Source organism: Bombina bombina, chromosome 6, assembly GCF_027579735.1.
Source record: "Bombina bombina isolate aBomBom1 chromosome 6, aBomBom1.pri, whole genome shotgun sequence".
NCBI classification, from domain to species: Eukaryota; Metazoa; Chordata; class Amphibia; order Anura; family Bombinatoridae; genus Bombina; species Bombina bombina.
In genome coordinates, this window is record NC_069504.1 from 489,554,664 (window position 1) to 489,580,246 (window position 25,583).

Genomic DNA, 25,583 nt, shown 5'->3' on the forward strand with positions numbered 1-25,583 from the left:
AGTATGTCTGTCCCGGGACAGGCAAGGGAGTGAGCCTCATGCACACTCATGTTATTTCCCCATTCAGTTTAAGGAAGTTTACTATGAAATCTCATGAGAGTTAAGTCAAATATCATGAGATCACAGTAAAAGAGTTCATGACCTCAGCACTGTTGATCCTGATTGGCTGCAGTTCATGTCTTCATTTTTTTTTACCTGCAGCTGGACAGCAGCTAAAGTATAACTTTTTTTTCAAATTTTATTATTTTGAACAAAAGGTGCAATGACAAAACTTTCAAAACATTTTCAAAAGTCAATATACATGTGTAGAGCACATTATCAAAGTACAAAAAAACAGGTACAATAGTTCTCAATGTGGCAGATACAATTCAAGGATGCCTGTCCTAAGTTGTCTACAGATCTATCTTTAGAATATACTGTAGTGAACCTAGTAAAACTAGAATATAAACTTTTTGGTGAAGAATTGGTTATGGCGAATGTCGCCACATTTTAATTACATCAACAGCTCATTATTGGTTGTACTTACACAAAGTTAGAAATAAACAGGAATGGAACTCTCGTCCAAATACAACCCACTACAAATGGTAATACAAGCGAGCATTATGTTAATGCTATCTTTTAATAATAAATAAGGTACCCTTGCAGGGAGAGGGAATGCACTAAAGTATAACTTCTTACACAGCACTTACTCTGGTGAGCTGAGGAAATTGTGAGGTAAAATATCTTCCTTTTTTACATATAGATGCTCAGGTGATATTTTCCTTTTTACAGTTATATTGCATCAGTTTCAAGTGATTTAGCATATGAGTATTATGTCCCTTTAAGTATCACTCCCCTTCCCACAAACCCCAGTCATTCGACCAAAGGTAAATTGAGAAAAAAAAGAGAAACACAAGGTGTAGATGTGCCTGAGGTTCAGTCAAAATATAACTGTCTTAAAATAAAGGGCGTGGCCGTGGACTCACCATATCCGGAAAGAAATAGATTTATCAGGTAAGTATAAATCTTGTTTTCTTTCCTAAGATATGGTGAGTCCACGGATTCATCAATTACTGTTGGGAATCAATACCCAAGCTAGAGGACACAGATGAATAGGGAGGGACCAGACAGACAGACCTAAACAGAAGGCACCACCGCTTGAAGAACTTTTCTCCCAAAAGAAGCCTCAGCCGAGACACAAGTATCGAATTTGGACTACAGAAGCTTAATTTTTGAAACCCCAAGAAGAAGAAACAGCTCTAGTGGAATGAGCCGTAATTCTCTCAGGAGGCTACTGACCAGCAGTCTCATAAGCAAAATGAATTAAATTTCTCAACCAGAGGGAAAGATAAGTAACAGAAGCTTTCTGCCCCTCATGATTCCAAGAGAAAAAAACAAACAGGGCAGAAGACTGGCGAAAATCCTAGACGCCTGAAAATAAAAAGCATGCACAACATCCAAGTTGTACAACAAACGTTCCTTATGATAAGAAGGACTAGGACATAGAGAAGGAACAACAATTTCCTGATTAATATTGCTGTCCAAAATCACTTTTAGGAAGGAAACCTAACTTAGAAAGAAGAACCGCCTTATCGGCAAGAAAGATAAGGTGAATCACACAGCAAGCTGAGAATTCCGAGACTCTCAGAGCAGAAGAGATAGCAACAAGAAACAAAACCTTCCAAGATAACAATCTAATATCTGTGAAATGCAATGGCTCAAAAGAAGCCAGCTGCAAAAACCTTGAGAACAAGGTTAAGGCTCCAAGGAGGAGTAACAGACTTAAACACAGGCCTGATTCTGACCAAGGCCTGACAAAATGATTGCACATCTGCCACGTTCGACAGATGCTTAAGAGGCTAAAAAGATGCAGAAATATGACCCTTCAGAGTACTGATTGACAAACCCTTCTCCAGACCTTCCTGTAGAAAAGATAAAATCTTAGGAATCCTGACCCTACTCCAAGAGTAGCCCTTGGATTCACACCAAGAAAGATATTTGTGCCATAGTTTATGGTAAATCATTCTAGTAACAGGCTTGCGGGCCTGAATCATGGTCTTAATGACCGACTCAGAAAAACCACGCTTAGACAGGACTAAGCGTTCAAACTCCAAGCAGTCAGCTTAAGAGAAACGAGATTTGGATAAAGGAAAGGACCCCGATCAGAAGGTCCTTCCTCATAGACAGTCTTCAAGGTGGGAGAGACGACATCTCCACTAGGTCTGCATACCAACTCCTGCAAGGCCACGCAAAGACTATTAGAATCACCAACGTTCTCTCCTGTGTGATACGAGCAATGACTCGTGAAAGGAGAGCAAACAGAGGAAACAGGTAACCTAGCCTGAAATCCCAAGGGACCACCAGAGCCCCTATAAGAGCAGCCTGTGGATCCCTTGACCCTTACCTTGGCATGCTGCTGAAACTCCATCAGATCCAACTCCAGCACCCCCCATGAGAGGGTTAAGTTAGAGAACACTTCTGGGTGGAGTCCCCACTGCCCCGGATGAAAAGTCTGTCTGCTCAGGAATCCGCTTCCCGGATGTCCACTCCTGGAATGTGGATAGCAGATAGACAGCAATTGTGAGTATCCGCCCACCAAATAATCCGAAACACCTCCTTCATGGTAAAGGAACTCTGAGTTCCCCCTAGGTGGATGATGTAAGCCACTGAGATTATGTTGTCTGACTAGAAGCTGACAAACCAGGCTAAGGACAGCAGAGGCCAAGCCGTCAGCATTGTCAATCACTCAACTCCAAGATGTTATAAGGGGAGAGCAGACTCCTCCCGAGTCCATAGTCCCTGCGCCTTTAACGAGACCCAGACTGCTCCCCAGCCCAGCAGGCTGATGTCCATGGTCACAACCACCCAGGAAGATCTCAGAAAGCATGGTCCCTGAGACATATGTTCCTGAGAAAACCACCACGGAAGAGAGTCTCTTGACGACTGATCTAGATCTATCCTCTGAGACAGAGCCGTATGATCCCCATTCCATTGACAGACCATGCATAACTGCAGAGCGCCCAAATGGAATTGAGCAAAGGGAATGATGTCCATGGAAGCAACCATCAGACAAATCACCTCCATACACTCAACCACTGATGGCCAAACAGTAGACTGGAGAGAGAGAGGCCAAGAAGAAAGAATTTTAGCTTTTCTGACCACTGTCAGAAAAAAATTCATTGATGGGGAATCTATTATGGTCCCTAAGAAACCCATCCTTGTAGCTGGAACAAGGGAACTCTTCCCAAATTCACTTTCCCTCCATGGGAACTGTGTGAGAGTTAGCTTGTTGAAAAGATGGTGCCTGAACCATTATGTTGTCCAGGAAGGGCACCACAGCAATTCCCCAAAACCAGAGAGCCCCCATTGGGAAAGCCTTAGGGAAGAGCCACAAACTGAAACTGTTTGTAAAAAAACAAAACTCAGGAACTTGAAATGTGCATCCCCCAGGTTTATGGTCACCATGAACTGACCCTCTTGAACCAAGGAGGAAAGGAAACACTGGATTCCATTTTGAAGGATTATACCCAGCTTGATGAGACACATTAGGTCTACCATAGGACGAACAATTCCCTCTTTTTGGGGAATCACAAACAGAAATTAATCGAATCCTAGAACCTGTTCCCTAACAGGAGTTGGAACTATCACTCACAGGGAAGAAAGGTCCTTAACACACTTCAAAACGCCTCACTGTTATCTGTCTGCAGATAAAATTAAGTGGAAGAACCTGTCACTGAAAGGAAGGAATGAAATACTATGTCTGTGGCATATCTGGGAAATCTTGTATCTATGTTTGAAGACAAACAGAGAAATCAACCCCTCAATTGGACCGATCCCAAATTGAGGGCAAACTCCTTTAGGACTATTCATCTTGTCTAGTGGTAGAAAAGACCCTTTTCCACCCTTATATCAGAAATATTTCTGTCAGATCAGGACCAAATTATGTCTTACCCTTGCAAGGAAGCGCCAGAAACTTAGACTCAGAGGAAAATCCACTGACCAAGAACATAGACCCAATGCCCCATGGTTTGGCATAGCAAAGCCAGATATCTTAGCTCCCGGCTAAAAGTTCTGCATGGTAGCATCAGAATAACAGAAATGGTTAGTCTGAGAGTCTAACTTCTGTACTCGATCTCCTCTATAAAGGAGTTCCTACCAAATTGAAATCAGACAAGGCGTCGCACCATAAGATGCAGCACTTGACATAGTTGCAATAAAACTTCCATTGAAGCCCCTAGATCCTTGAATCCTGAACAGAACATCTATCCTCTCTAGGAATCGCAGTTCTTTTAGCCAGAGTAGAAGTGCCCTACTATTTTAGGCACCATGCGTCACAATATTTAATCGAGACAGAGACAGGAAAATCTTTGTAAAGACAGGGGACGGGGAAAAAAAAATCCCAAACTTATCCCATTCCCGTGACAAATCTCCTAGCATGTACAGGAAAGCACATCCACAAAGGAAGTAACCTCTACCATTTATTAAGTTGACTAAGAGTTCTTTGAGTTGACAACGACAGGCATGTGGGAGTCACTCCAGTAACTAAAACCTCCTTTAACAATACACAAGGTGATTAAGCATACATCTAAAGGAACCACTTCAGCATAAGATGAAGGAATTATACTGTCCGAATCTGAGATTTTACCCTCAGAAACTACCAGCATATCCTCCTCATAGACTTATGAGGAAGGGCAACCTGTGTAGTAACATGTGGAACAGAAACCTTACTATCTGAATCTCTAATATTCCTCTTGTGCTTCCCCATTAGTATAGAAAAAAGCAGACAATGCCGCAGATATCACAGAAGACACCTGAGCAAAAAAGAAAATTCTGCAAGCAAATAAGCTCCTCCAGGAGACTGAGAGGAAAATGCAAGGCATAAAGGTTTGGTACATTAGAGGAGAAAACTGTGGCATTGCTTAAACAGCATCCTGAGAGACATAATATGGGTCAATCTTTTACATAATATAGAAACAGAGCTCTAATTCCGTGAGAAGGCTCACATAAATACGCACAAAACATAAATACGCACAAAACATAAAACACCATCAAGGTTGTGCTGCCATTTTAAAAAATCTTAAATTGCCTTGGAAGTAATAGGAAATATTATCCACAGGAAACAAGTTCCGAAAGCATGACAGAATTGCTCAAACCTGATTTATTAAGGTATATAAGTAAAAACACAGTGATGCTCAATAAATCTGCTTTTCACTATAGCGAAGTTTAAATGCAAAGCACAGCTCTAAGAACAAGGGACGATTAAGCTAAGTGACTGCTTTGTGTTATATGAAGAATAGCCCCTTAAACTATATGCACTCCGCACTCCAGACCACAGTCCGCATCGCCTCTCCGTTCTGAGACGGATACAGAGGCAGAAAATGGCGCAGCTCCGATCTCCATTAGAAGGCGGAGTTACATACTGAGGAGAAGAAGCGCGAATAACACAATAACGGAGAACTTCTCTGATCTGGAACACATAAACCAGCAGTCTCATCGAAGTCCCCACCATAAAATACACCCATCAATCGTCCAGTGCATTTCTCCTTTCTAGAAACTGTGCATAAAGCGTACAGTCTCAGAGTGAAAATGTACAAGAGGGCTGAGCAAAATAGCCCTAACATACCAATAATTTTTTTTTCCAAAAATATTTTATTTTGTGAAATATAAACATAGTGCATAAACATTTGGCATCGTTACAAGATTGTATACATTTACCGCTATATATGCTGTACGCACACAGCGCGGTTAGCATAAAATGAGAAGGTAAGCGATGCGTGTTGAAGGATATCATAAAAGTAAGGGAAAAAGAATAAAGAACTAAGAAAAGAAAGAAAAAAGAAGAGAAAACAAAACACACTGTGCTGCCCAACCTATATGAATATGCAAGTATCATGTGTATTGCTTCAATTCCCAATATCTTGGTCTAATATGCATAAAATGAATTACTTTACTGCATATAGTAGTTGATTTAGTTTCACGGACCAAATTTATCCTTTACATAGCCTTCCCATATTATCTTAATTTGCAAATATCTATCTAACTTGCGCTGCTTGAGATAATGATATTCTTTCAGAGAGATAGAATGGTTACACTCCTGCACCCATTGAGCCATTGAGCCACAGACGGGACATTGGGGCTTTTCTCCTGGTTCTGTGTAATGGTGGGTATAGATAGCTCTTTGAGGAAAGAATCTATTAGGGCTGCATGTGTTGTGTCCTCAGGGAGGTCCTCTGGGAAGTTATATAGAGATTCGTAGTATGTACGGAATGCTTCGGATATGTCGGAAGTAGAGTAGGCTGTATCTTTGCCTGGTCTATTTATAGATAGGATATAGGACCTATTTGTTCGCCTTCTGAGCTTGCTTGCTAGTAGTCTACTACACCTATTGTCGCTGGCATAGTGACTTTGTTGTAGCTTGAGTGCGAGTTGTTTACAGTCTCTATCTAATAATGTATTGACTCTCTAAGTGTCTGTAGTTCCTTTTTCAGAGTTTCATCTGTGGGCGAGACCCTAAGTCTCTCCTCCACAGTAGTGATGGCCGACAATGCGCTCTGGAGTGCGGCGCGTTGTTGTTTGTAGTCATGAGATTGTATACTAATAAAGTCACCCCTAATTGTACTCTTGTGAGCCTCCCAAATAAGTCTAAGTCAGGTATGGAGGAAATGTTTAAGTTGAAGTATTCCTGCAGTCTAGTCTCGATTTTTTCTTGGTACAGTGGGTGATCTAATAAATCATTATTTAATTTCCACACATACGTGGAATGTGGGGCAGACGGCCATTTGACTGTACAACTCACCATGGAGTGATCCATCCAACCTGTAGGGGATATTCTTGAGCTAGTTGTTAGGGATAAGCAAGACAGATCTAAAAATATATAATCAATACGGGAGAAGCGGGAGTGGGGGAAGGAAAAAAAATGTATATTGACGTTCTAACATATGGTGTATCCTCCATACATCATGTATTGCTAAATCCCTGATGTGTTGTTTGACTCTATATGTTACTCTGTTTGGTGTAGAGGAAAGTCCTGTTGATGTGTCTAGTGCAGTGTTGATGGAGACGTTAAGGTCCCCTCCCAGTATCAACAAGCCTTTCTTGTTCTCCAACAAAGTGTCAGAGAAACGTTTAAAAAAGTGGTCCTGCTGGACATTGGGGGCATATACACAGGCTAGCATGACCATTGTGTTATATAGTTTGCCAACTAATATCAAATACCTACCCTCCTTGTCTTGTATTAAATTAAACAAAGTAAAAGGGATGCCATTCCTTATTAGTATTCCTACACAGTTAGTTTTATTATGGTTAGATGAGTAAAATGTCTCGCCAAATTTATATTTAAACGTTTTGGGCTCTTTCTTATGTATGAAGTGGGTCTCTTGTACTAAGATTATATCTTTGAAGATACCAATAACATTTTTAATACTGCAATGTCAAAAATAAAATTTTAATAGAATTGCAGTAACAGTTCAAAGCATTAAGGCAGGTTAACCCCTTCAAGATCTATCCTATCAAAATGAGGGCTAAAACACCATTAAGAGTTATTGAGCAGTCTCTCTCACATACATATAAGTACCTGCCCCTGCTCTTAAGATATCCTTACTAAGAATATACTGAGTCCCAAGATACTGCAGATATCTAATAAAGTGCCAGATCTCCACCCTAGAAGACAGAAAGGCACTTTACCTGCATCTAGCCGTCGGGAAGGAGGACAGCTTACTCAGCGTGAGAGGATGCAAGTCCTCACAGGGGCCTGTAGAAAAAGAAAGCACAGAGTAAGCCTACCTTGGCTTTCTATATCAGGGCAGCAAAGTGTTAGGAAAACACAGCAAGGCCCACCTTACAAGTTCCTAACTGCTTTAAAGCCACCACTGCCCTACCGAAGAGACTAACGTGGAGTACGGCTATACCCAATCTTGAGCGGAAAGGTCAGAGTAAACCTACTCTGGCTTTCAAAATAATAAAATCTTGATTGAAGTGAAATAAATCCAATCTTCTTCAGACATCAAAAACTTTACCTCCTCCATGAACAGAGGCAAAGAGAATGACTGGGGTTTGTGGGAAAGGGAGTGATACTTAACAGCTTGGCTGTGATGCTTTTTGCCTCCTCCTGCTGGCCAGGAGTGATATTCCCAAAAGTAATTGATGAATCCGTGGAAATAGGAAATATATATATATATACTCAAATATACTGAAACATTTTTAACACATTGCAGATAACTATAACATTGAAAGCCCCTTAAAAGGAACCTTCATTTTGGCAAGCACTGGGGAACTGTTTTGTGTTTTACCTTTTTGCTTATTTAGTCTGGTTGTTCCTATGCTCCATTTGCACACATTAAACTTACACAACATAATCAGTGCCATAAAACATGTTTATTAATACAGTAATAATAATACCATATGTACCACAGCAAAACCAGAGGGGATGAAGTGGGAGGAAGCCTGGGACAACTATGTCAGATGCTGGTTACCACCCTTCCCTCATATAACAGAGGAAGTAATGAGTGGTGGCATGGTGTCTAGTACAAAAACACACCCACACGCCAAGTAAATGACCCAACCTATGAATGCTTCTTTGCATTTCAACACCATTGGTTCTGAGGACAAATATTAGGGAATAGAACTTCTATCCTTTCATTGTTTGACCACCTCAGACTTTAACAAGTTTTATATATAGCTATAGATATATATATATATATTTATGTTATAACACTGCTGCTCTTGTTCATGTATACTGAATGTGTTCTTATATAAATATAAATATGGATTTATGGTATTAAAAGCATTCAGAATAAAACATTTCAAAGTAATACTATTTCGGTAATCCCTCCCTCCAAAGGGCAGTTGTGTACTGTGTGTAATTAAATGTGACTGTAGGAATGTGTCAGTGAGTGTACTGGCAGTGTCACTTGAGCGTATATATGTGTTTCAGTCAGAGCAGTGTCAAATGCAAGTATGTCAGCACACTATAAATATGTGAGAGTAAATACAGTTTGATAATGATGTTAACCAAGTGCATACGCTGCAAAGGTAAATGTATTTTCTGTATGTATGTATCTGCCCAAGTGTGCTGGGAGGGAGCAAGGGAAGGGTATAACACTGAGAGTTCAAGCTTCTTAAACGGAGCCTTGCGGTCAGTTCTATTGCACACAGACAGAAGGGATGTGGACATCAGGGGAAAACTTCCTTTAGTGCTGCTCAAGCAGCCGCAGTGTCTGAGCCAGTCCCTGGGCTGTGCCAAATGCCAGGTACTGACAGCAGAGCCAATCCTCCAGACTCACCCCTCCCTCCTTCTCCAGTGCCCGCTCAGCAAGCTTAATCAGCAGTAGTGTCCTCTTCACTTCCAACCAGCCATGCAGGGCACCAGGACCATGGAGCATATCTTCCCTTGGCCCCCATATCAGACATCGTAGTGCAGCTTTAGCTTGTCCCACCTGCAGCCTGTCTGAAGGACTGTGTTGCAATAGCAGTCCTGCAAGCCTACTCAGGCCTCGTGAGTATGGTGAACGGCGAGGTACAGCTGGTAAATCCCAGGGACCATATTCTCTTTCCTTAAGTCCACCATCAAGAAAGGGGTTGGACAAGTGCAGCATCTCATATATAAGGATTCCTGTTTGAAATTCATCACTTCTCCTGTATTGTGTTGCCCCTACAATCTCAGGTGCTAATCGGGAAGGATCCCCCAAACCCTGTGGCCGCCAAGTGCCCTGGCTCTTAATTTTAGCCTGGCTGAAGTTGGTGAGGAGCAGACGACCAGGACAAATAGAGTTTGCTCTATGATCTAAGACATCTGACTCCTTTGTATAAACAATGTGCTCCTCTGTGGCAGACATACGACAGCAGTTGCAGCCAGTCCCAACTGGCCGGCAACCTGCAAGTAGCAGATTGTCAAGGCGCAGGTCACAGTGAGTGATACCCTGAGCCTTCAAGTGTTCAAGAGCTCCACAGAGCTGGAGAAGCAACAAACACACTTGTCGTTCATACACCTCTGGCTCTCTTCGGTGGCGGCTCTCCCCCTCTCGTACAAAGTCTGCAAGGGTCTGCCTTGGTGGTTCACGTGTGATCACAACTACTCTACTCCGGCGCTTGCCTAAGGAACCTTGATTGTCAGATGAATTCTGCTTCTGCTTTACTTCTGATGGCTTTTTACATTCTGCCACATTTGCTACACTCTCTTTTTTATGATCTACTTCTTTCTCCTCTTCTTCCTCTTCTTCTTCAGATACTGTAGGGTCTTCCCAGGGTAGCAAGCGTGCAGGCACCTCAGCTAGGAAATGCCCACAGTCTTGCTGGATATTGAAGTGTTCAGAAAGAGCTTGACGAACAGCCAGGCAGTGATAATATTCTTGCTGAGCTTGCTTGGTCTTGCTGCGGCAAATCTAGGGAGTGATAGAACAGATTAAGGGTCAGAACATAAATATGAGGCGTAGATGTAAGAAACAATGAGAGCAGATTATATAGATAGAGTTATCAGAAGTAAAGATGTTCCAGTAACATATGTCCACATAACTAATTTATTCCGTTTTCATGTATTCAGAGAAAACACAACCCTTGGGTCATAGACCTTTAAGTTTCCATACAGAACAGCAGAATATTACTCAACCCTCAGGTCATAGCCCTATGAGTTTACATACAGATGTAAAAATAAATTATTTAGTTATACAAGTTGGGCAAAATTACATTAAAGGGGTCTATCCAATCTTTCTTCTTTCTCCAGTCTTATCAATTCCTATGTTATTCTGAGGCGTCCATTCTCTACAGAAGCGAGAGATAATACCATTTTAATGAATCGGCTGCATAATATAGGACAGCAACTAGATAGAATGAAGACACCATTAAGTACATTTTGTTTAGAGTATCTATCTGTGTGCGGCTATGCTTCATTCTCTGAATCGCTAGTTATAAATGTCTGCATTTAATGTATGCTAGTAGCACCATTACTTGCACAGTTATCTCAGTTATTAAAAGACAACCAGTATTATTCCAAAGGTTGTAGCCCACTAATATTAAGAAGGGGCATATACCATGTTATCCTTTATATTGAGCCCCAAGCAAAAAATGGGTTGAAGAGAGTGCATTGTGTGATAAAACAAAAAATGTGTGTTTTGTTTTAAAATAGAAAACACAATATAATCTGTACTGCATCCAGAGCAATGGGATGGTGCCTTAGGAAAATCTTCCAAGGGCCACATGTCAATTATTGCATGAAATGATTCACTGTACCAAGATGATGTCTAATAAAACAATAACTATTAGTTAGCAACTATTGCTGTACTATATAATTAATAGATATTCTTTAAAAAAAAATATATAATATATAATATCAAAAAAATAATAATCTTCAAATTCAAAATAATAGTGAATGTATGGTGTTCTGGAGCAGATAGAAATTCAAGAAGTGTCTGGGATTCATCCATTTTCCATATATATATATACACACACACAGTTGTGCTCATAAGTTTACATACCCTGGTAGAATTTATGATTTCTTGGCCATTTTTCAGAGAATATGAATGATAACACAAAAACGTTTCTTTCACTCATGGCTGAAGCCATTTATTATCAATCAACTGTGTTTACTATTTGCTCTAAATCACAATTACAACAGAAACTATCCAAATGACCCTGATCAAAAGTTTACATACCCTGGTGATTTTGGCCTGATAACATGCACACAAGTTGACACTAAAAGGCCCATTTATCAAGATCCGTACGGAGCTTGAGGGCCCGTGTTTCTGTTCTAAAGACCGCTGCTCCATAACCCTGTCCGCCTGCTCTGATGAGGTGGACAGGAATCGCCACAATTCAACCCGATCGAGTACGATTGGGTTGATTGACAGCTCCCTGCTGGCAGCCGATTGGCTGCAAATCTGTAGGGGGCGGCGTTGCACCAGCAGCTCTTGTCAGCTGCTGGTGCAATGCTGAATACGGAGAGCGTAGTGCTCTCCGCATTCAGCGATGTCTGTCAGACCTGATCCGCACTGTCGGATCAGGTCTGACAGACACTTGATAATTTGGCCTCAAAGGGGTTTGAATGGCTATTAAAGGTAACCATCCTCACCTGTGATCTGTTTGCCTGTAATAAGTGTGTGTGTATAAAAGGTCAATGAGTTTCTGGACTCCTGACAGACCCTTGTTTCTTTCATCTAGTGCTGCACTGACGTTTCTGGATTCTGAGTCATGGGGAAAGCAAAAGAATTGTCAAATGATCTGCGGGAAAAGATAGTTGTACTGTATAAAACAGGAAAGGGATATAAAAAGATATCTAAGGAATTGAGAATGCAAATCAGCAGTGTTCAAACTCTAATCAAGAAGTGGAAAATGAGGAGTTCTGTTTGATAACATACTGCATTAATCTTGCCATCAATTCTGACCAAAATTTCCTGTGCCTTTGTAGCTCACACATCCCCAAAACATCAGTGATCCACCTCCGTGTTTCACAGTAGGAATGGTGTACCTTTCATCATAGGCCTTGTTGACTCCTTCCAAATGTAGCGTTTATGGTTGTGACCAAAAAGCTAAATTTTGGTCTCATCACTCCAAATTACTTTGTGCCAGAAGGTTTGAGGCTTGTCTCTGTGCTGTTTGGCATATTGTAAGTGGGATACTTTGTGGCATTTACGTAGTAATGGCTTTCTTCTGGCGACTCAACCATGCAGCCCATCTTTCTTCAAGTGCCTCCTTATTGTGCATCTTGAAACAGCCACACCACATGCGTTCAGAGAGTCCTGTATTTCACCTGAAGTTATTTGTGGGTTTGTCTTTGCATCCTGAACAATTTTCCTGGCAGTTGTGGCTGAAATTTTAGTTGGTCTACCTGACTGTGGTTTAGTTTCAACAGAACCCTGAATTTTCCACTTCTTGATTAGAGTTTGAACACTGCTGATTTGCATTCTCAATTCCTTGGATTCCTTTTTATATCCCTTTCCTGTTTTATACAGTTCAACAAAATTTTTGCCACAGATCCTTTAACAATTCTTTTGCTTTCCCCATGACTCAGAATCCAGAATCGTTATTGCAGCACTGGATGAAAGATGGAAGGGTCTGTCAGGAGTCCAGAAGCTCATTGACCTTTTATACACACATGAATTACAAGCAAACAGATCACAGGTGAGGATAGTTACCTTTAAAAGCCACTCAAACCCTTTTGTGTCAACTTGTGTGCATGTTATCAGGCCAAAAAAACAAAGGTATGTAAACTTTTGATCAGGCTCATTTGGGTAGTTTCTGTTGTCATTATGATTTAAAAAGAGTAAACACAGTTGATTGATAATAAATAGCTTCAGCCAAACACTAACCATGAGTGAAAGAAAAGTTTTTGTGTTATCATTCATATTCTCTGAAAAATGGCCAAGAAATCATAAATTCTGCCAGGGTATGTAAACTTATGAGCACAACTGTATATAATTTCACAAATAGAAACACTCTCTAGTTCTTGTTATACCGTCACCTTTAATTGTATATAGTAACGTTTTGTTACCCAAGTCCTCAGACTAACAATAATCAAGACTGAGGATGGGGGTAACACCCCAAAATGTTACTGTATATACAATAAAAGGTAACGGTATAACAAAACCTGGACAGTGCTACTATTTGTGAAGATTATCTGTACTACTTTTGAATACAGGGCAGATATATATATATGCAAATAATTTAGGCAGGTGTGAAAAAAATGTTTTAAAGTAAGAATGCTTTCAAAAATAGAAAAGTTAATATTTTTATCAACTAACAAAATGCAAAGTAAATGAACAGAAGAAAAATCTAAATTAAATCAATATTTTTCTTCTGTTCACTCACATACGGCTGAATTACAAGTTTTGCGTTATGGTGCGGTACGGCCATACTGCTGAAAAATTGGCCATTACGCGTGGAATAGCCGGTAACACATATTACAAGTCGCAGCAGTACGGCTATACCACAAGCATTTTAGCCGCACTCATAAAATTACGTTTGAGTGCAGGATTTTCAATAGTGCCGTATTACAGGTTGTGCGGTCCAGCTAAAATGCTTGCGTTACAGCCTATACCGACATGAGCCATTCCCCGATCTGAGACCACTAGTTATGAATTTTGAAAAACAAAAATGTTTTACAAAACGCATAACTAAAATGTTACAAAGTACACTAACACCCATAAACTACCTATTAACCCCTAATCTGCCGCCCACCTACATCACCGAAAGTAAAATAAACCTATTAAACCCTAAACCACCGAACCCCCACATCGCTAACACTAAATAAATCTAGTAATCCCTAAACCGCCGGCCCCCCACATTGCCAACACTATGATAAAGTATTAACCCCTAAACCACCAGTCCCCCACATCATAACTAATAAACTAAACCTATTAACCCCTAAACCGCAAAACACTAAATTAAACTATTAACCACTAAACCTAACACCCCCCCTAAATTTAAATTAACACCCCCCTAAATTTAAATAAAACCTAAGCTAGCTACAATATAACTAATAGTTATATTGTATCTAGCTTAGGTTTTATTTTTATTTCACAGGTAAGTTTGTATTTATTTTAACTAGGTAGACTAGTTAGTAAATAGTTATTAACTATTTACTAACTACCTAGTTAAAATAAATACAAACTTACCTGTGAAATAAAGCCTAACCTGCCTTACACTAAAACCTAACATTACAAAAAATAAAAAACCTACCATTACAAAAAATAAAAAAAAACTACCATTACAAAAAAAAACAACGAAATTATCGCAAAAAATAAAGATTAATCCTATTCTAATCCCCTTAAAAAACAACAACTCTACTCTAGAATAAACTACCAAGGGCCCTTAAAAGGGCCTTTTGTAGGGCATTGCCCTGAGATAAACAGCTCTTTTACTCCCAAAAAAATACAAACACCCCCTAACACTATACAAACCCCCACCCCCCAAACTACCAAGAGCCATTAAAAAGGCCTTTTGTAGGGCATTGCCCTGAGATAAACAGCTCTTTTGCTAAAAAAAAAAACACCCCCTAAAAATATACATTACACAAAATAACAAATTATAAAAAATAAAAAAATATTCCTATTCTAATACCCATTAAAAAAACACCCCAAAATAAAAAAACTAATCTAGAATAAAATAACAATGGACCTTAAAATGGCCTTTTGTAGGGCATTGCCCTAAAGATATCAGCTCTTTAATTGAAAAAAAATTACAAAGACCCACTAACATTACACCCCCCCCCCAAACCCACAAAAAAAAAAAAAAAAAACTATCTAAAAAACCAAAGCTACCCATTGCCTGGAAAGGCCATTTGTATGGGCATTGCTCTAAAATGGCATTTAGCTCTTTTACTGCCCAGACCCTAAACTAAAAAATAAACCCCACCCAGTAATCACTTAAAAAAAAAACTAACACTAACCCCCTGACGATCCACTTACAGTTTTTGAAGTCCCGCTTGAAGGATCTTCATCCAGCCGGTGAAGTCATCATCCATGCGGCAAGAAGTCTACATCCAGGCGGCCTCTTCTATCTTCACCCAGCTAGCAAAGTCATGATCCAGGCGACAAGAGGTCGTCATCCAGGCGGCCTCTTCGATCTTCATCCAGTCGGCGCTGGTCCATCCTGAAGACATCCGGCGCGGAGCATCTTCTCTATACGGTCGCCACTGTACACTGAATCTTCAGTGCAAGGGATGCGATTCAAGATGACGTCCCTTGCATTCCTATTGGCTGAAAAATTTGAATCAGCCAATAGGAATTAGGGCTGCTAAAATCCTATTGGCTGTTCAAATCAGCCAATAAGATTTAAGCAGCTCTCATTCTATTGGCTAATAGAATGAAAGCTGCTTAGTTTAATTTTAGTTTAATAATTATAGTTTAATAATTATAATAGTTTAATAATTATAATAGTTTAATTGTTAGTTTTTTTTTATTTGACAGGTAAGTTTTAATTTAATTTAAGCTAGGGAAATTGCAATTTTAATATAAAGTTAGGGGGTCGTTAGGTTTAGGGGTTACTAGTTTAAATTAGTTTATTTCGTTGTGGGGGGCTTTCGGTTTAGGGGTTAATAGTTTATTTTAGTATATTTCATTGTGAGGGGCTTGCGGTTTGGGGTTAATAGGTTTATTATAGCGGCGGTGTAGGTGGACGGCAGATTAGGGGTTAATAATATTTAAATAGCGTTTGCGATTCGGGAGGGCGGGGGTTTAGGGATTAATACGTTTATTAAAGTGGCGACAATGTCATGGAGCGGCAAATTAATAATTTTTTTTAGTGGCTGTGATGTCGGGAGCGGCAAATTAGGGGTTAATAAATGTATTATATTATTTGCAATGCAGGAGGGCATCGGTTTAGGGGTTAATAGTAGTTTATGGGTGTTTAGTGTACTTTGTAACACTTTAGTTATGAGTTTTATTTTATAGCTTTGTAGCGTAACACTCATAGCTACTGACTTTAGATGGCGGTACAGATCTTGTCGTTTTAGGCTGTACCGCTCACTTTTTAGACAGAACGCAAAACTCGTAATACCACCGCTATGGGAATCCCATTAAAAAAATCATTTTTATGTGTGCGGGACTGACGTTGCGTTACAGGCTAAAAGGTGTGCGGTACAGCTATACTGACAACACTTGTAATAGCTGCGGTGCTGTTTTAACGCTGAAAATGCCATATTTTCAGCGTTACATGCCGCAACGCAAAACTTGTATTCTAGCTGAATGTTATCTATATGACACTCATGAACTAGCACTGTCTAACTGTGAAAATGCACTGAGATAAGAGTCAGCCGTCAACGGTTTAGGAATCAGTTTTAGCCTACAGCTTTCAACAAAGAATACCAAGAGGACAAAGCAAATTTGATAATAAAAGTAAATTGGAATGTTGTTTAAAATTGCATGCCCTATCTGAATCATGAAAGTTTAATTTTGACTTGACTGTCCCTTTAACGGATTAATTTATATAATATTAGGAAATATTACCCTGCTCGCACCTGGCTACTTTATAATGCCACCCGGCTGGCAACATTTTCTGTGGAGAACACTGTGTAGACTTGAAATGCCGAAGGTATTCTGTTATTACATAGGCAGTATAGGTACACATCCCCAAATCCAGAATTCCAAAATCCAAACTTATTCTGAAATCTAAACTTTTTAATTATTTTTTATTTTTATTAAATAAAATTATCAAAAAAATGCTATTTTTTCCCTGCATGTAAGCCACAATCTTTTCTGCCTATGTCTTTGGTTTTTGTTTTCTTAAATGCAAACAATAGTCTATATTTATTTAAAACAACTATTACCTATATTTATTTAAAACAACTATTACATCTTGCCCTAGAACTGTGTCAGTAATTACCTATTACTGACACAGTTCTAGGGCAAGATGACATTGAAATGCAGAATCATTACAAACATGATCAAGACTTTTAAATGCAAACCTGATCTTCCTCTTATGGAATAAAGATGTTTGAATAAAACATATCCCTGTTTAGATGAAGGAACAGGAAGTATACCTAAGAGGTCCTGTATAATTCTTATGCTCACTGTCAAGAGGGAGGCTTTAAAAGGTCTAACAATATTAGGCTTCTAACAATCTTAATAAGCATTTCACTCTTCTTCAAATTGCAAGAAAAAAGGAATCATCAAAAAAAAAAAAGTATGTTTTTTTCAAAAGTAATTTTAAGTGAATAAATTATTTTCTTCTTCCTTGCAATTTTAAGAAGAATGTAACACCTATTTCCTTTTAGGCCATCCTTTAACTGGAACTTGGTGGTGGTGGTGTACCCCAATTAATGTTTTCTGGTAGTCCATAATCTGTTAAATAGAACAAGCATTAACTATACAATACTGTTGGATCCCTTGTACAGATGTTGAACAAGACTCCCTCAATTAATTACAAACCATATTTAAAACTTTAAAAAAATGAAATTTATGCTTACCTAATAAATGTATTTCTTTCTTGACATGGTGTTCCACCGATCATCATCAATTACTTTTGGGAATATCACTTCTGGCCAGCAGGAGGAGGCAAAGAGCACCACAGCAAAGCTGTTAAGTATCACTTCCCTACCCACAACCCCCAGTCATTTGACCAAGGAAAGGAGAGAAAGGAAGCAACACAAGGAGCAGAGGTGCCTGAGGTTTATATAACAAAAACTGTCTGAAAAAAACAGGGCGGGCCGTGGACTCACCGTGTCAAGAAATAAATAAATTTATCAGGTTAGCATCAATTTAGTTTTGTTTCTAATGACACGGTGAGTCCACGGATCATCATCAATTACTGTTGGGAATCAATATCCAAGCTAGAGGACACAGATGATAAGGGAGGGAAAAGACAGAAGGCACCACTGCCTAAAAAAACTCTCTCCCAAAGGAAACCTCAGCAGAAGCAACATATCAAATTTTTAAAGTATAGAAAAAGTAAGCATAGAGGATCAAGTTGCAGTCCTGTAAACTTGTTCAACAGAAACTTCATGCTTGAAAAACCCAGAAAGAAGAACCAGCCCTCATGGAATGAGCCGTGATTCTCTCAGGAGGCTGAAGTCCAGCATTTTCATAGGCCGAATGATAATATTTTTCAGCCAGAGCGAATGAAAATGAGCCATAGCTCTCTGACCTTTGCATTTCCCAGAGAAACAGACAAACAAAACAGAAGACTAACGGAACACCTTAGTCGCCTGCAAGAAGAATGTCTGCGCACGCACCACATCTAGGTTGTGGAACAAACACTCCTTATGAGAAGAAGGAATAGGGTATTCCTATTTGAAACCACTTTAGGAGGAAAAACTAACTTAGTACGGTCGCAGAGCCACCTTATCTGGATAAAAGATAAGATAAGGGGAATCATACTGCAACGCCGAGAGTTCAGAGACTCTCTTAGCAGAAACAAAACCTTCCAAGATAACATCCTAATAGAATGTATAGGCTCAAACAGGGCCTGAAGCAAGGCTATAAGAACAAGGTTAAGACTCCAAGGTGGAGCAACTGATTAAACACAGGCCTGATGCTGACCCAGGTCTGACAAAAAGATTGGACATCCGGCACGTCCATGAGACTATAGGACAGAGATCTGACCCCTGAGGGTACTGACCAAAGGTCCCTTATCCAAGCCTTCCTGGAGAAAGACAATTCCCAGGAATCCTGACCCAACTCCAATAAAAACCCTTGGATTCACACCAATAAGATACTTAAGCTAAATCTTAGGGAAAACTTTCTAGTAATTGGCATGCAAGCCTGAAACATGGTCTTAAAGACCGAGGCAGAAAAAACACGCTTAGACCAGCTAAGTGATCAATATCCAAGCAGTAAGCGTTAGAGTAAACGAAAATAGAATGAAGGAAGGGACCCTGATTCAGAAGGTCCTTCCTCAGAGACAGTCTCCAAGGAGGGAGAGGAGGCCATTCCTCTAGGTCTGCATACCAGAATGCGAGGCCACGCATGAGCTATTAGAATAACCGACTCTCTCTCCTGCTAGATACGATAATAACTAGTGAGAGGAGAGAAAAATGGAGGAAATAGATATGCAAGACTGATTCCTAAGAAAAAACATCAGAAAATGTATCAATGCGGTCTGCGATCACTTGACCATGAACCTAACCTCATAAGCTTTGCAGTCTGCCGAAATGGCAGAAGCCAACTCCAGAACCCCCCATTTTAGGGTTTACCTGGAAAACCACTCGCCGGCGTGAAATATCTGTCTGATCAAAAATCCAATCGTTCACCCCTAAAGAGAGGAGAACAGACAGCCATTGTGAGTTGCCACTGAATAATCAAATCACCTCCTACAAGACTAAGGAACTCCGAGTTCCACCCTAGTAAATGATGTAAGTCATAGAGATGAAAATGTCAATTTAATGACAACTGAGGCCAAGCCATCAGAGTAAAGTAACTTGCCCTCATATGTAAAAGAGGAACGCAGACACTTCCGAGATAATAACCCCATGCCTTCCAGGAATGTTTCCAGAAGCATGTGCCCTGAGACAGGTACTCCTGAAAACCAGTAACGGAGGGAGTTTCTTATCTAGTGATCTAGATCTAACCCCTGAGTCAGATCCGAACATTCTCTATTTTAGAGAAAATAGCAAAGGGAATGATATCTATGGAAACCATAATACCAATTCCCTCCCAACCGTCTGGTTACAAAATGACTAAGCTATCCACCGGACCACCAGAGATTGCTGATGGCCGGACAGAAGACAACAGGGAGAACAAAAGGAAAAACTCCTTGATTACCTGGTCCCAGATAAAGATCTTCTATTAGACAGAGAATCTATGAAGGTCCCCAATAAATCAACCTTGTAGATGGAGTAAAGGAACTCTTCTCCAGAATAATTCCCCAACCATAGGAAAAAAGACTGGACAAAGTCTCTTGAAAAAATGTTTGCTAGAAGGAAGGATGACACCTGATCATATATGATCCAGAATCCCCCTTACAATATTCTGAGACCTAGAAGTCCTTCTAGGATGACAAAACTCAGAAATCTGAGAAGATACCGATCATGGGAACAAAAAATACACATCCCTCAGGTCTATGTTCGCTATGAACAGACCCATCTTGAACCAAAGGAAAATGGATACTACTTTGATGGTCAAAACCTGAGAAAACGTGAGGAAATACCTAGATCTCGTTCCCAGACTGGAACAATTACTCCCAGAGATGAAGATCTTGAACCCAGTTCAAGAAAAACCTATCATCAAAACTAGACAGCAGATACTCTAGAAGGAGAAATCTGCCCACAGGAGGAAATCTTAGATTAAACTAAGATTAGTTGGATACTAAGACCTGACAAACCCTGCAGAAAAAGGAAAAGAAAAACCTTCCATTAGTCCTATTATCTTGACATGTGGTAGAAGTATAATTCTGCCAGACCAAATCCAACAAGGTCTCATCCTTGAAAGGAAAAAACAGAAGCGTGGAATTGTAGAAACCTAAAGTATTGAAGCTGCCACTGAGCTACAGGAAGGTTTTTCCGCTGACCAATAAATCAGCCACAATGCTTTAAAAGATATGCTGCATTGTAAAGTATTGAAAGAAGGACACAAAGGCCCATGACTGGGTACAAGCTCTAAACCATGAGCCTTCAAGCCAGACTTGCTAACCACTAGGCCACAACAGCCATCAGGGGGCTAGCACAGCAAGTCTAAGATGACAAAACATTGCTCTGAAAGAACAATTAAAGGGACACTCAAGTCAAAATTAAACCTCATGATTCAGATACAGCATGCAATTTTAAACACCTTTCCAATTTACTTCCATTAACAATATGTGCACAGAATTTTTATATTTACACTTTTTGAGTCACCAACTCCTACTGAGCATGTGCAAGAATTCACAGCATATACGTATATGCATTTGTGATTGGCTGATGGCTGTCAGCCAATCATTTGAAGTTCAGACTAAGTGCTATTGCATTGTCTTCTTATCATGCATTTGTTGATTATGCAAATCTACAGTGTTGACTGGTCCTTTAAACTCCAGCTTCTAAAGACAATGCAATAGCACTTTGTATTGTAAACCGCGGCTTATCACCCGTAAGGGTCTCAAGGCGCTGCTCATTTTATTGACCTCGGAAGGATAAAAGACTGAGTGGACCTCGTTGAGGATCGAACCTGATACCCTTGGGCTGCTACAGAGCTCAGCCACAGTGCAATAGCATGCTGAGCTATCTGTCCTTTATTCTAAGGACCTGTAAAGAGCTAGCTACCCTCCATAGGGGTCTAGGCTCTCTGGCCCCAGTAGAAAAACTTCTACGAATTGCACCATGTATTTAAATGGAGCCAGCAACAGAAAAATCCTTTAAAGGACGGGAGACGGAGGGAAAGGTATCTCCAGTACCTCCCATTCCTGAGGAATCTCCATAGCACGACTAAAAACACTTCCACTTAGGAAGAAAAATCGTAGAAACTGAGAAAATTTACAAAACTTCCAAGAGTTGACAACGATAGGAGTATCGGTATCGACCAGGTAGCTAAAACCTCCTTTAACAGTACACAAGGTGTACAAGCATACATCTGAAATAGTCCCCTCCAGCATAAGATAAAGGAATTATACTGTTCAAATCTGAAATTCCCATCAGGAACCAGCGTAACCTCCTTACCAGTCTAGGAGAGGGGGCGATCTGATTACATAATAAGCAGAAGCCTTACTATCTGAAAATGTAAATGTCCTCCTGCATTTTTCCTGTATGTAAGGAAAAGCAGACAAAGCTGCAGATAGCACAAAAGATACCTGGGCTGCAGATTTGTAAGCAAAAACACTCCTCCAGGAGAATGAGAGGAACCGCAAGGCACTGCATGTGATGCTATAGAGGCTTGGGACAAGTAAGGAGAAGCTGTGGCATTACCTGAACAGTATCATCCTGGGAGACATGAGACTCAGAGGGAAATATCTTTTAAAATTCGACCCAGTATAGAGAGCTCTGAAAGGCATATTCACGTAGCATTATTAAAAAATACAATTATAGTTAAACATTGCAGAGTATCAGGAAAACAATAAACAAAAAAATCATGTGTGACTAGCTCTATATCTGTATAACCTGAGGCCATTGTCATGGTTCAGGACATAGAGAAATATCTGCACAAGTAACCTGTGTCTATTCTGACTCTGTTTTAACCGAGCCGACTCAGACACTGACACAAAAGATAGCAGCTCTGATCACAACCGGAGCCCTGGCGGGGCTACATAAAAATCAGAGCGCTTGCTATAAGAGATAGCCCAAAATGGCGACGCTCCTCTTACTGAAAAAAGAAGAAGGCAGAGTCAGCCCAAGAACGTCATGGAGATGAAGTGCGCAAAAATCGCGCTTCATCCTGCCGTTACTAAACCGCATTTTCTCTGTCACATTCTTTAAAATGAATCCTTAACCTCATCAGTGCCAGCCTTCTAGCCCCAGAAGAACAAAGGCACTTACCTGCATTCTAGTTTGAGAGGATGCCACTCCTCACGGAGACCTGTGTAAAAAGAAAGACAGAGTAAACTTACTCAGGCTTTCTATACCAGGGCAGCAACATGTTAGGAACATGCAGCAAAGTCTAATTTACAAGTTTCTAACTGCTTTAAAGCTACCACAGCCCTGCTGAAGACACTAACGTGGAGTACAGCTATGCCCAAATTGTGATGAAAGATCAGAGCAATCCTGCCCTGACTTCAAAATAAAAAAATCTTGATAGAAGAATCCTAATCAGGGCACCTAATTACTTCACCTCCTCCTTGCACTAGAGGCAAAGAGAACAACTGGGGGTTGTGGGTAGGGAAGTGATAATTAACAGCTTTGCTGTGGTGCTCTTTGCCTCCTCCTGCTGGCCAGGCGTGATATTCCCAACAGTAATTGATGATGATCCGTGGACTCACCATGTCATTAGAAAGAAAAAATATTAATAGTACAAAATTGAAAATCAAGTTTAACCCCTAACGTATATTTTATATATATATATATATATATATATATATATATATATATCCTATATAATAAAAGGCCAAGTGTGTTTGTCCGAAGCTGTCATGCGCAGTAGTGTGGCCGGGCGGGTGTGGCGTTGGCGTGGCCGGGCCCGACCTGGCGTGATGTGGGCGCAAAAACAAAATTTATGCTTACCTGATAAATTTATTTCTCTTGTGGTGTATCCAGTCCACGGGTTCATCCATTACTTGTGGGATATTCTCCTTCCCAACAGGAAGCTGCAAGAGGACACCCACAGCAGAGCTGTCTATATAGCTCCTCCCCTAACTGCCACCCCCAGTCATTCGACCGAAGACAAGCAAGAAAAAAGGAGAAACTATAGGGTGCAGTGGTAACTGTAGTTTAAAAATAAAAAACACCTGCCTTAAAATGACAGGGCGGGCCGTGGACTGGATACACCACAAGAGAAATAAATTTATCAGGTAAGAATAAATTTTGTTTTCTCTTGTAAAGGTGTATCCAGTCCACGGGTTCATCCATTACTTGTGGGATACCAATACCAAAGCTTTAGGACACGGATGAAGGGAGGGACAAGGCAGGAACTTAAATGGAGGGCACCACTGCCTGTAAGACCTTTCTCCCAAAAATAGCCTCCGAAGAAGCAAAAGTATCGAATTTGTAGAATTTAGAAAAAGTATGAAGCGAAGACCAAGTCGCCGCCTTACAAATCTGTTCAACAGAGGTCTCATTTTTAAAAGCCCATGTGGAAGCCACCGCTCTAGTGGAATGAGCTGTAATTCTTTCAGGAGGCTGCTGGCCAGCAGTCTCATAAGCTAAGCGGATTATGCTTCTCAGCCAAAAAGAAAGAGAAGTTGCCGAAGCCTTTTGGCCTCTCCTCTGTCCAGAGTAGACAACAAACAAAGCAGATGTTTGACGAAAATCCTTCGTAGCTTGTAAATAAAACTTTAAAGCACAAACCACATCAAGATTGTGTAAAAGACGTTCCTTCTTTGAGGAAGGATTAGGACATAATGAAGGAACAACAATCTCCTGATTGATATTCTTATTAGATACTACCTTAGGAAGAAACCCAGGTTTAGTACGCAAAACTGATAAGTGAGTGTAAGATATTAATATTAGTGATATAATGTATTTCCACTAAGCAACTAAGCTATATCAATAAAATCTTAAAAAATTGATAATAAATAGATATAATAGAAAATACAAAAAGCAGGTTGCGCCTATTTAATTTAACCTGGGCCCCAAGTTAAAAAAATTGTCTGAAAGTGGAAATTACAAATCTAAACTATATTTGTGATGGTGAACTTCAATAAAAGAGATAAAAAAAGATAAAAAAAAAAAAAAATTTGTTAAAATTATAATTTATTAAATGTGTAAAATATTTGCTATTGAATAAATAATACTTAATAATGATTCTTTAGTGCATTTTGTGACAAATCCCACTTCTTACAAAGAATAGTTTTTATTACAACAATATTAAAAAGATAAAAAAAGACAGATAATATAAGATTATAAATTAGAAACTTTTGCAATATAAAATATATTTTAAATGAATTGAACACATTGCATCAGTAACCTAAGGGAACCATTCGAGCAATATCTCCAATAAATAAAAAACATATATATATATATAAAAATTAAGTATATGTGTGTTCAAATTAGAATTTATCTGAATTGTGTATCTGGTGTTATAGAACAGTGTAGATAGTTTTTATATACTTATTAAATTTTATGGCAAGATGAGGCAAAAAAGTTCCTTTTCCAATGTTATTATAATAGTTTCCAAATTTGGGAAAGAAGTATGCTAAGTCTCTGTTGTTATATTCTGCTAATACCGGTAAAAGCTTTCTTTGTAGTATTACCCTATATTTTGGGTGAGATCCAGGTTGGAAAAAGTCTTACTGTTTTTTATATATGAAGCAGGGACGTAACCTCTGTTATCCGGTGGTTATTTTCAAACTCCCGCTAACCTTTTTGGCAGTGTCTCAAATCACGCTGGCGGAAGTATCTGTCTCAAACCAGGATGGTCCGTCTTCAGTAGTCCTCCGTCACTTGATTTGAGACGCTGCCAAAAAGGTTAGCGGGAGTTTGAAAATAACCACCGGATAACAGAGGTTACGTCCCTGCTTCATATATAAAAAACAGTAAGACTTTTTCCAACCTGGATCTCACCCAAAATATAGGGTAATACTACAAAGAAAGCTTTTACCGGTATTAGCAGAATATAACAACA

The 25,583-nt window shown here is 39.8% G+C and overlaps 1 protein-coding gene across 6 annotated transcripts in view; it reads right to left on the reverse strand.

Annotated features, from left to right (window-relative positions):
* Positions 1 to 8,332: 8,332 nt before the first annotated feature.
* Positions 8,333 to 25,583, reverse strand: part of PEAK1 (pseudopodium enriched atypical kinase 1) — a 259,231-nt gene continuing 241,980 nt past the window's right edge. For all 6 annotated transcript variants that reach the window (XM_053717336.1, XM_053717338.1, XM_053717337.1 and 3 more), the window contains one exon: positions 8,333 to 10,358. In XM_053717336.1, the coding sequence (XP_053573311.1) occupies positions 9,168 to 10,358 (1,191 nt within the window). In that variant the 3' untranslated portion in view covers positions 8,333 to 9,167. The remainder of the gene's footprint in view (positions 10,359 to 25,583) is intronic.